The sequence below is a fragment of the Pseudomyrmex gracilis genome, unplaced genomic scaffold (assembly GCF_002006095.1).
Source record: "Pseudomyrmex gracilis isolate BER0280 unplaced genomic scaffold, ASM200609v1 scaffold_378, whole genome shotgun sequence".
NCBI lineage: Eukaryota > Metazoa > Arthropoda > Insecta > Hymenoptera > Formicidae > Pseudomyrmex > Pseudomyrmex gracilis.
This window is the reverse complement of record NW_018020962.1, coordinates 54,908-66,016: the sequence shown is the minus strand read 5'-3', so window position 1 is coordinate 66,016 and position 11,109 is coordinate 54,908. Positions and strand designations below refer to the sequence as shown.

The 11,109-nt window shown below is 46.2% G+C and overlaps 1 protein-coding gene across 1 annotated transcript; it reads left to right on the top strand.

Moving 5' to 3' along the window:
- The first annotated feature begins 9,757 nt into the window (after window positions 1–9,757).
- Window positions 9,758–10,401, top strand: LOC109860406. The gene is made up of 2 exons (XM_020439467.1): window positions 9,758–10,222; window positions 10,375–10,401. The coding sequence occupies exons 1-2, from the start codon at window positions 9,758–9,760 to the stop codon at window positions 10,399–10,401; spliced, it is 492 nt and encodes a 163-aa protein (XP_020295056.1).
- The last annotated feature ends 708 nt before the right edge of the window (window positions 10,402–11,109 follow it).

Genomic DNA, 11,109 nt, shown 5'->3' with positions numbered 1-11,109 from the left:
AATTGAACGGTGCGCATATTTCTGTGTACAAATGAACAGTGCGCATTTGAACGGTGTCTAAATGAACGGTGCACATTTTCTTGCGTGTCCAAATGCACCGTGTCTAATTGAACCGTGTCTAAAATTCTGTATCTATTTGCAACGTGTCTAATTGCAACGTGTCCAATTGAACGGTGTCTAAGTGCACCGCTCCCGTAATTGGAGAGGATGGGGTAGCCGAGACTCTTAGGGGTTCGGTTTTCATCCTCTCCTCGGCCGCGCCAAGGGCTGCCTTTTCAGAAAAAAATTTCCCGGCCGACCGCTGCCTTGCCTGCCCGGCAACGTCCTGTGCCAGCTGCGCCGGCGTCGCGAACGTTATCGCAAGACCACCGACGCAGGCAGGTGGGGGTTGGCACGAAGCTCCCTCTCCTAACACATAACGGGCTTTTTGGCTCGGGAGAGATCCGCGCACAACGGACACTGCGGCTCAGGTGCCGTGCACTGCCGCAGGACATAGCTTGTCAGACCGCATTGAAAGCAAACTTCCGAGCGATCCTTTTCGGAAGCGGGGCAAAACCTACATGTCCCGCGCGTAGGCAGCGGTAACACCGGAGGGGACGAGCTTGGAGTGCCTCCACGCGCGCCATCACCCATCCCAGTCTGACTTTCCTGGCAGCGGCCAGCCGCTTGGGCGCCAAAATCGGGCACTGAACTCAGATTGTTCTTAGTCCGGAAAGAAGAGCCCGAAGCTCACCCAAACGGATTCCTCTCTCCGGACAGCCGCCCTTCAAAGCAATCGACGCCATCACTTCTTTGCGGGAGACCGTACCGTTAATCCCCCGCACCCGGATATTCCCGAGACGCGAGAGGCGGCGGATCCTTACCCCAGTCCCCGCGAGGACTCCTTCCATTTTTGCAGCCAAGGCGTCAGCTTTGGCTGCCATGTTTGGATCGGGGACTTGGATCATCAAGTTCCCGGTCATTGTTCTTCGGGGGCGTACCTCCCGAATCTCTTAGGGTTGGAGAGGTATCGCCATACGGCACCTCTTCACGGCCTTAAAGAGATCGATCAAAGCGGTCGGGTCTCGGGCTACCACAATTGCGGCAGTCGTGGAGGGCCCGGAGCAGATTTTTCTTTGCCGTCTTCTGAGGTGATCCCACCAAAGGGGGAGCCCCAGGAGTAGATCGGGCCGCAGCGGCCAAGACCCCAGACGGGACCGTCGTCTTTTTTTGGCTCTGCGGCCAACTACCGCAGACAACGTGTCCGCCGCCCCTGACGGAGTCGACGGGCACGGGTCTACAACCTTCTGCGGGGCTCGGGAATACGGAGCGGCCAAGAGACAAATAGTGGAATGCTTTTTGGGGGGTATCTCCGCAGCATCCACTGCCTGCCGCTTTAATGCCAAGCGCGCAGTACGCAAAGCCTTGTGAGACCTCCCAAGATTAGCATATTGGCCGTACGTGAGAGGGCGACTGCAACCATTTGGCTTAGCTGCCTGAGCTGCAGCCCAGGCAGCAAGCTTCTCCTTGTCGAGAGGAGGACATGCAGCGGCTTTGTCTCCAGAGGAGATTACGTCCATGTCCCCTCCCGGGAAAGGAGTCTCCAAAGACTCCGTGGAAAACACGGATTTTATCGACGAGGTGGAGGCGGACGAATCCACTTGTCGCAGCACAACCTGGAGATTGCACCTCCCTCTTTTGCGTAGACTCCCCACTACAGGACTGTTACGTCCTGTCTTCGCAGACGCAGTATAGGTGGAAAAGCCTGCGGTGCACTCTTCTACCCGCCCGTCATTGGATGACAACGCGGAAACACCCGGGACACTAGCCTTCTCGCGCCGGGTACTGGCCGTCCGGTCGGCCTGTTCCAGTAAGTCCTTACCAGTCTTTGTGCTCATCACCATGATTATAAAGTAGCAGTTTTATATCGGTCTTAAATCTGACCTAGGTCAGTTGCCATAACCTGGCTAACGAGCTCGACTTGCCCGGGTTTGAGATCGGGATTTTCCTTCCCTTAGGTACACTCTTAGTCTGGCCGCTCACTGAGAACCTGTCCGGCAAAAAAGATCCTGCCAGGAATTGAAGTTCTCGCCGGCATAGCCCCTCAGATCATCGCGGCACTCAAGCTCGGGAACCACGACAAGGTGATGTACCTTTCCCGAGACACAAATCTAACCTTTTTTTACGCAGGGAAAATGCATTTACGCACACCTTGACCCAGACTTCAAGAGTGTAAGCCAAGGTAGTGTGGAACTCGCCTCCACCGACAAGTCGGAAGAGGAATACCTACTAAAACTCACAGCGGTGACCTGCCGCTTTTTGAGACTGCTCCTTGTTAGAACAATCCGGGACAGTCCGTGAGAGCATGAGTTTGCGCTCCATTCCACTGTAGAAAGGAAAAGGGTCACTTTTTTCCTTTCTTGCGATGGAGCAAGAGGACACACTTCCGCCGCCGTTGTAGACCGCGTGCAAGGAGAGGTTTATAAGAACCCCTCTCGGCCTCAGGTCAAAAGCCAAAGCGGACCTGTCTCCTACGTAATGATCTTTCTCGTTAAAAGAGAGGTCCTCCTTCCAACTACGTCCGGTCCCTCGTCAAGTTCCTCGTCAAGGCCCTTCTCAACCAGAGAGAAACTAAGCCTTGGAGCAGCGGGGACCGGGCTTTACTTTTTTTGGCTCTAAGTGCCCGAGAAGGGCAGCCAGAGTCAAACCCGCCTAGGTCTTTTTCTCATGAGGCTCTGAGAATACCATCTTAGGCGTTGGCGGTTGTGACACCGCCAGAGCCAAGAACGGTTCCTAAGAACCGGAGGGATCAATCTCCCCGGAAACCAGAGAAAGCCGAAGCCCTACCCTCCACCAACGGGGTAATGGTTGCGGGCATGGCAGCTCCCCGACTAATAGCCGAGCACTGAGCCCCATCTATTTGGTGAGAGGATTCCCGGCCCGTTTCTTTGCAAAGGGGACACCTCTCCTTTTTATTGCAGCCGGCCGTTCTGTGCCCCGGCCGACTACAGCGATAACATAGATCACTGCGGTCGACCTGGCTGAAGCACCGAGCCCTGCAGTGCTCAGGCTGAAAACACCTGTAGCACTGCAGGGGGCGGGGACGGAGTGCGCGCATTCTTGCCACCACCCACCTCACCGGCAGCTTATTCTCCTTAACCGCTTTGGCCGCCGTCTTGACAGAGCAGCAAACCAAAGCGGTCCCACCCCTAGACAGAAAATGACGCAGGGATAACACCCTAACGTCATTCCCGCCGCAAAACTCTCGCACAAAACCATCGCGAAAGTCCTCCGCGGTGATGAACTCGTCCAGTCCCGAAACCAATAACTCCACGTTCCGGGACAAACGAGCCACCTCAACTTCCTCTGGTAGGGCTTCCTTTAGTTTGGAGGCAAGAAGATCCGCTTTGGACTTGCAATCCTCTCCCCCCATCTCCATCAGCAGGTACCTCTCCATGGTATAACGCATCCTGGAAACTAAGATACCTGCCGATTTAGGATCGCCCTTGTCCCTAGCAACTCGGAGGACCTGGGCATAAGATATGCTCTCCTCGAGTCGCAGGGTGATAACCTTTGTCCTAGGGAGAGTCACTCGTGGTGGTCGCAAGTGTGACGAAGAAAGAGGGAAGGAGAAAACACCCCCTCGCTCTCCCGGGCCAGCTCCAGCAGTCACTCCCTCTCCCCGTTTGGCCGCCGCCTTTTTTCTTCTCCTTTTTTTTTTCTTCTTCTTTTCCTTCGCCTGCGCCCCAACAGGGGCAAACAAAGAAGCCAAAGTCATCCTTAGGGGAGCCTGTTTCAAGCAATTTTGGTCTAAGAGTCCTTGGACCACCTCCCGGATACCACCGATTGCCTCAGCAACATCCTGCTCGACGTTGCCAATCGATCGTTGGAGGCTATACCTGGCCCGGAGCTCTACAAATGCTAAAGTAAGCCTCATGTGAAGCTCCTTCGGCTTTCCGGCTTTCTCCTCTGCAGACATTCTGGACCGGCGACATAGCCGCGTCCAGAGATCATCAAGCCATTACTCCATACAGTCTATGAGCTCGAGGGCATCGAGTTCTGTAATATCAGAACTCTCCCCCCTCTCAAGACCTTCCTGGAGATCTGTCTCAAGGCTTTTATCTGCCTTCCTCTCGCTCCGGATCTTAACGACGGTAGCATTCTCCAGAGGAGCCGGCCGTCGACCTCTCCTTCTGTCCTTCGTTGAATGACGACGCGGCGAGAGCAGAGACAGTACTCCCACCGTGCCAGCCCCTGAATGTCCGAATACTCTGGGGCAGTAAGTTCTTCTTCGACAATAACCTTTCCACATTTTCCTGCTTTTATTTGGTTTTACATCAGTGTTTTTCTTTCTATTAGGTGCGCAACTAAGTTCTCGCAGTTTTGTTTTTGAAAATGCAACTTTATTGTGAAAAAATGGTTACAAATGAATTATTCAAAGTATTGCCCATAGGTAGCTACAACTTTTTTCCATCTTTCTGGCAGAGCTCGAATACCGTTACGGTAAAAGTGTTCGTCTTTTGAGGCTATCCACGCATCAAGCCATTTTTTGATGTCTTCATATGAGCGGAACTTTTGATCAGCCAGACTATGTGCCATCGAACGGAACAAATAATAATCGGACGACGCAATATCTGGGGAATATAACGGGTAGGGTAGGACTTTTCATTTGAGCGTTTTCACGTAGGTTTTAATGGGTTTGGCAACATGAGGCCAAGCGTTGTCATGCAGTAGAATTACTTTTTTGTGCCTCTGCTCGTATTGTGACCGTTTTTCGCGCAGTGCTCGGCTCAGTCGCATTAACTGAATTTAATACCGTTCCCCAGTGATGGTTTTGTTCGGTTTCAACAGCTCCTAATAAATAACACCGACCTGGTCCCACCAAATACACAGCATAACCTTTGCAGCATGAATATTTGGCCGAGCCGACGACGTAGAAGCATGACCGGGCAGTTCCCATGACTTTTTTTTCTTTGGGTTGCTATAATGAATCCATTTTTCATCATCTGTCACGATGCGATAAAGAAAACCCTTCCTTTTTTGCCGCTGGAGCAGTTGTTCACAGGCGAAAAAACGACGCTCAACGTCCCTTGGCTTCAAATCATAAGAAACCCAAGTTTCTTGCTTTTGAGTCATTCCCGCATGCAATTGCTTGGAAATAACTTGGCGGGTAACTCCTAATGCTGAAACAAGCTGTTCTTGCGTTTGGCATGAATCTTCATTGAGCAATGCCTCTAATTCAGCGTCTTCGAAGGTTTTTGGCCTTCCTTTACGCGGACAATCGTCAACATCAAAATCACCGTCTTTGAAGCGACGAAACCAATCACGGCACGTTGTTTTACTTAGAGCAGCATTTCCGTAAACTTTTTGGAACTCTCGATGCGTTTCAGCCGCCGATTTCTTCGAATGAAATAAGAAAATCAACACTTCCCGCAAATGACGATTATTTGGTACAAAATCAGACATTTTCACACAACCAAAAGTATATGACGCCAAAACAAAATTCACTAACGTGTCAAAGCGGTTTGTTTACCATATGTCTAAGCTTGGCTCGTGACGTTTTGGATATGTTAAAATCGACCAGCACTTACTGCTGGAGCCATTTTTATTGACAAACAGCGGGAACTTAGTTGCGCACTTAATAGATCGGTAGGTAAACAAGACCTAACGGGCCCGATCTGCCCGTGGGTTTTGAGTGTTTTTAAAGCGGCACTCACTTGCCTTTAACGTCGATACTTTATCGGGTTTACTAGAGCACTTTATAGGCCGCTTCCTTCTCACAGGAGCGACCACCCCGTTTTTGGTATCCGCCGCTGTTTGTCCGCGACTGCTCATTCTTTCCGAGCGGGTTATTCGCAGCTACCATCAATACTTGAGGCCGTCTCCTTATCCGCAACCCGAGGACGCGCTCGGTGGCAGTCAGCTCTGCCCTTGGAAGGCCGGGGCTGTCCTTCCGACCCCCAATCGAGAACCTTGCGACCGACGCCTTCAGGGAGCAGCGTACCCGTCGAACCACCATCCGGTCACAGATTTGGCTCACCAGATGGAGAAACAAGCAGTGTCTCTAAAAAAAAAAAAACCAGCATTCACGGATTAGACAGTATAAGTCTCGAAAAAAGACGTTTAAAAGGACAATCAGTCATTTTAGTTGAGTTAATTGTTAGAGCGGGTTACATATATAATACAGTAACCAATGTATATTTAATTATTTGCATATGTGAACCCGGGATGCATAATGCCCCACAGTTTTGGTTATTGTAAATCTCAATCAGGATACTTTTTATTTAGTTGGTTTTTGTTTGTTTTGTTTAGAGGCACCCATTTTTGACGGGTGTACTCGAGGTGATGATATTTAGAATTTTTGACGAAAATTGTTTAAAATTATTGTCAGAACGTGAATTGTGGGTGAAACTTGATGTGATAAGCTAATTTTTGCCAACAATTACGAATATGTGGTGTTTGGTAACAATTAAGTGTTTTTAGGAAAGTCGGGAAAAAGTGACTAAATGTCAGGAATTTTAAACGTCATCACAGTTTTATGGTGTAACAAATTAGTAAACAAAGTTGAGCCACAATTCAGGTATTTTAGTTTACCTGAAAAGGCACTACGCCCCTGGAACTTAGGCAAAGTTAAAAGTGGTGAGATGTCGCTCAAACTTTGGAGGTTATCTTCTTAGGTTGTAAAGAACTACTGCCAGAACCTAACCTTGTCACCCGAGGCCCAGAGGCAGCCGGAGGACATCATTCCACATATGGACCATGGTTTAGAGCAGCTACTTCGGGACCTGGAGAACGGCCAACAACAGGATAGCATTAGGGCTGCGGAGGACGGCCAGCAAGAACACATAAGATAAGAGTAGCGATTAAGGCAAGATGTGTGATTATTCTTTTAAGTTCTTTTTATATGGTATTATGTGGTAGATTTCTGTTGGTTAGTCAAAGTTGCGGTTAAAAGCGCGTTAGTATGTACCAAACAGATAATGTTGTTCTTACGTTGTTAGCGTTTTGTTTCGTTTAAGTTAGTCTGTTAGAGTACAAATAGTGTTTAAGTTTATTAAAAGTTACAGTTAGGCTAAAACGCGTAGGTCCTAGTTAAAGGATATGGTTGTCACTTTTAGTGATGACAAGTTAATTTGTGTTTTGTTTAGTTAGCCGTTAAGGCAAAAGTTTTTTTTTTATTTTTAAGTTATGTGGTTAAGGAAAAGCCTGGGGCCGCCGGCAAGTACACTTAAAACACACACCAGTCACACCTTATACTTCCGTTAAACATACACCCGCAGTATAATACGTTAAATAAAACAAACAAACAAATAAGCACCCAAATCTACGTTAAACACATCTTATACACCTACGCAACATACGCACAAAATCCCAAGAGTTAAACGTATACATAAACATACACAGAAAATAAGTAAACAAATAACAGTTCAAACATACACCAGTTAGTCACGGATCAAGTACACAGCATGCATACACAGGCACACACCTTAACGCGCATCCATACAGTCACTTGCAAGTCGTACATACATACACGCATAAGGCCACACACTAGTACCATACACATCAGTCGGTCACACACACACCATCCATAATAAAAACAAGCATTAAGACACATACATAAGGTTACACACAAATACACACATAAGACCATATATATATACCAAACACACCAGAAAGTCATGCACACCCCATCCATACTAAAATCAGCCGTTAAGTCGCATACACAAGATCACCCAAGAGACACACATACATACTAGAGTAAACACCTTCACACAGCACACACATACCGAAGGAACACACACACTTCAACTACACTATTTTCATCCATTAACTCACACATACGTAATCAGTCAAAACACACACATACACAGTCAAATAAGCAGTCACACACACGTTGTGTAAATTAAGAGGTCACATTGAACACAGCCATACTAGTCTCACATGTTAACTCACCCATCCAACTCATACTACATGTATACACTAACACACGATTAAGAGAAGAAATATACACCATACGGGCCACATATACACAAACATTCTCAAAACACACACAGTTACTCTTATTCGCGCCCCTAGGATAAAAGGAGTGGGGAGGCGAAGCTGCGCGGTCAGGAGAGACGGCGGAGAGAGTCAGTCGATTCAGAACTTTCGTTCGGTACGGATGTATCCGAGTACACGGGCGATTAAAACCGAGTTCTCGCGGCTCGTTTTGCATATAAATTCCGGTAGATATTAAGTTTCGTTTGTAATGTGCAAAAAGAACAAATGTTTTGTATAATCAGTATTTAGTGTTGAATAAATATATGAAAAACTAAATANTGTTTGTGCAATGTGTTGTTGTTATCCCTGTGCCCCGGAGAAACGTATTCAAGTTGGATAAGAGGGGAAGGACTGGAACACACTGCTAACGTAATCCTTGGTGTTTGGAGGAAGCGGACAGCGATAAAACACCTGGCGACCGTTGAAAAGGGGACGACAAAAAGTAAGTCTCATCCATTCGAACACCTAACCCCGGTCACAACCTAACCTTGTCACCCCCCAGGGTGCATTCCAACTGGTGCCAGAAGTGGCACAGGAGGTTGAGGTAGAACAAGAGGAGACGGAGTCGCCGGAGTTTGAACCGGTGTCGCCAAGAAAGGAGCCTGGAGAGATAGAAGAAAGCAGAGAAACGTGAGAGGGAAACACAACGGAACGGAGCGTCGTTTGTGATAGTTAAATAGACCTTTTATTTTTACTTTTGTAGCGTTTCGTTTTATTTTATTCAGTTTACGTAGTCAAGTTGTTGGGTTTTATTTTTCCTTTTTGCGAAGCTGCACGTAGAAGTGTAAGCACAAGGGTGCTGTTTATGTGGTTTGTTTCTTTTTGTTATTTTTTTTTATGTTAAGTAAGTACGCTAACTTAGGGTAAGGACAGCCACAGCGGAGCGTAAAGCGATGGCGACAAAAAGTTTTAGTTTCTGTAAGTTAAGAAGTTTTGTTTTGTGTACGTGTAAACCTTGAGTATAAGGGAAGAAAGGTAGGACAAACACACACACATCACGTATACAACATTCATACCTAGATACAGCCCTTAGGTCATACATTTCATCCGTAACACATGTACACTCAGACTCGTACTTAAGGGATCATACACACGTCAAACGTTCAGGCGTCACATACACGTCATACACACAAAATTTTAACACTTAAGACAAACTTTTAGTCCACACCACATAGGTACTCAAACATACACATAAGCAATCAGTCATACACCACACAGACAAGTATCACACACACATCATCCACACAAGTTTTCGGTGCTTAAGACACAACATTAATCTACACTACACACATACCCAAACACGCACTTAAGAAAACATTCGCACATCAAACAATTAGGTAACATACACACATCACACACACAAAGTTTTAACGCTTAACACTTTACCGACCGGCCGTCGATTAATCGACGTTTTGTTCTCAGCGCCTACCGACCGGCCGTCGATTAATCGACGTTTTGTTCTCAGCGCCTACCGACCGGCCGTCGATTAATCGACGTTTTGTTCTCAGCGCCTACCGACCGGCCGTCGATTAATCGACGTTTTGTTCTCAGCGCCTACCGACCGGCCGTCGATTATTAGACGTTTGCTCGCCAGCGCTTACCCACCGGTCGTCGATTAATCGACTTTTGATCCTTCTGTTATATTTGGTTATGTTAGATTNACAAGTAACAAGCAGCAAGCATTTCGCATTCTTTATTCAGATAATCGGTGCTTTTTTCTAAGCTTTAGCCCTTAGAAATGAATAGAAAGAATAGTCTCGGCGAGTTTTATCTTGACGATCTGTCAGATTGTGTTGACTGCCGTTTAGCAAGTAAGACTGATGACGAAAGTGATAGCAGTAGTATAACCATTCGAAAGCGACGTCCTGTACCGCTAATATACAGCGATTCAGAAGACGAGGATATGAATAATAATATTGAAGACTACAATGATACATGGTCAACGAACGACAAGAGTATAATTTTGGAACCTTTCGAAGGCAGCCCTGGCGTGAAAATTGTGCCAAGGTCCTCCAAAAGTGTAATGGATATTGTGAATTTATTCATTGGAAGTGATCTGATTGAGCACTTCGTGAGGGAGTCTAATAGATATCATTATCAAATTGTGGAAAAATATAGAATTGTATCAAAAACGAAAAAATGGAAAGACGTCACGGTGACTGAAATGAAGAAATTTTTGGGCCTGATAATTCTCATGGGACAAGTAAAGAAGGAGGTTCTCTACGATTATTGGTCTACAGACCCATCTATAGAAACGCCGTTCTTCTCGAAGATTATGAGCAGGAACAGATTTTTAAAAATAATGCAAAGCTGGCATTTTTGTAATAATAACGATATTTCTCCGAATCCGCATAGGCTGGTGAAGGTCCAGCCTGTCACTGATTATTTCAAAGAAAAATTTAACAACGTATATAAACCAGATCAACAATTGTCTCTAGATGAATGTGTAATTCCGTGGAGAGGTAGATTGTCAATTAAAACATATACTCCGGCAAAAATTACAAAATATGGAATACTGGTTAGAATGCTGTCTGAAGCTCGTACAGGATACGTATCCAACTTTTGTGTGTATGCTGCTGATGGAAAAAAATTAGAAGAGACAGTATTATCGGTCATTGGACCGTATAAGAACATGTGGCACCATATATATCAAGATAATTACTATAATAGTGTCAACATAGCTAAAATTTATTTAAAAAATAAATTGCGAGTGTGCGGGACGATTCGAAAGAACAGAGGTCTTCCTCAAATACTTCAAACGGTCAAGCTTTCAAGAGACCAACATCAATTTCTTAGAAATGGCCATATTTTATTACAAGTATGGAATAATGGGAAAAGGAATGTAAACATGATAACGACAATACATTCTGCACAAATGGCGGAATCTGGAAACAGAGGCAGGACATCAGATTGCCCCATACAGAAGCCTATTTCTGTAATAGATTACAATAAATATATGAAGGGCGTAGATCGCGCCGATCAATATCTGTCCTATTACTCCATTTTTAGGAAAACAAAAAAATGGACAAAACGTGTAGTAATGTTCTTCATCAATTGTGCACTTTTTAACTCCTATAAAGTATATACAAC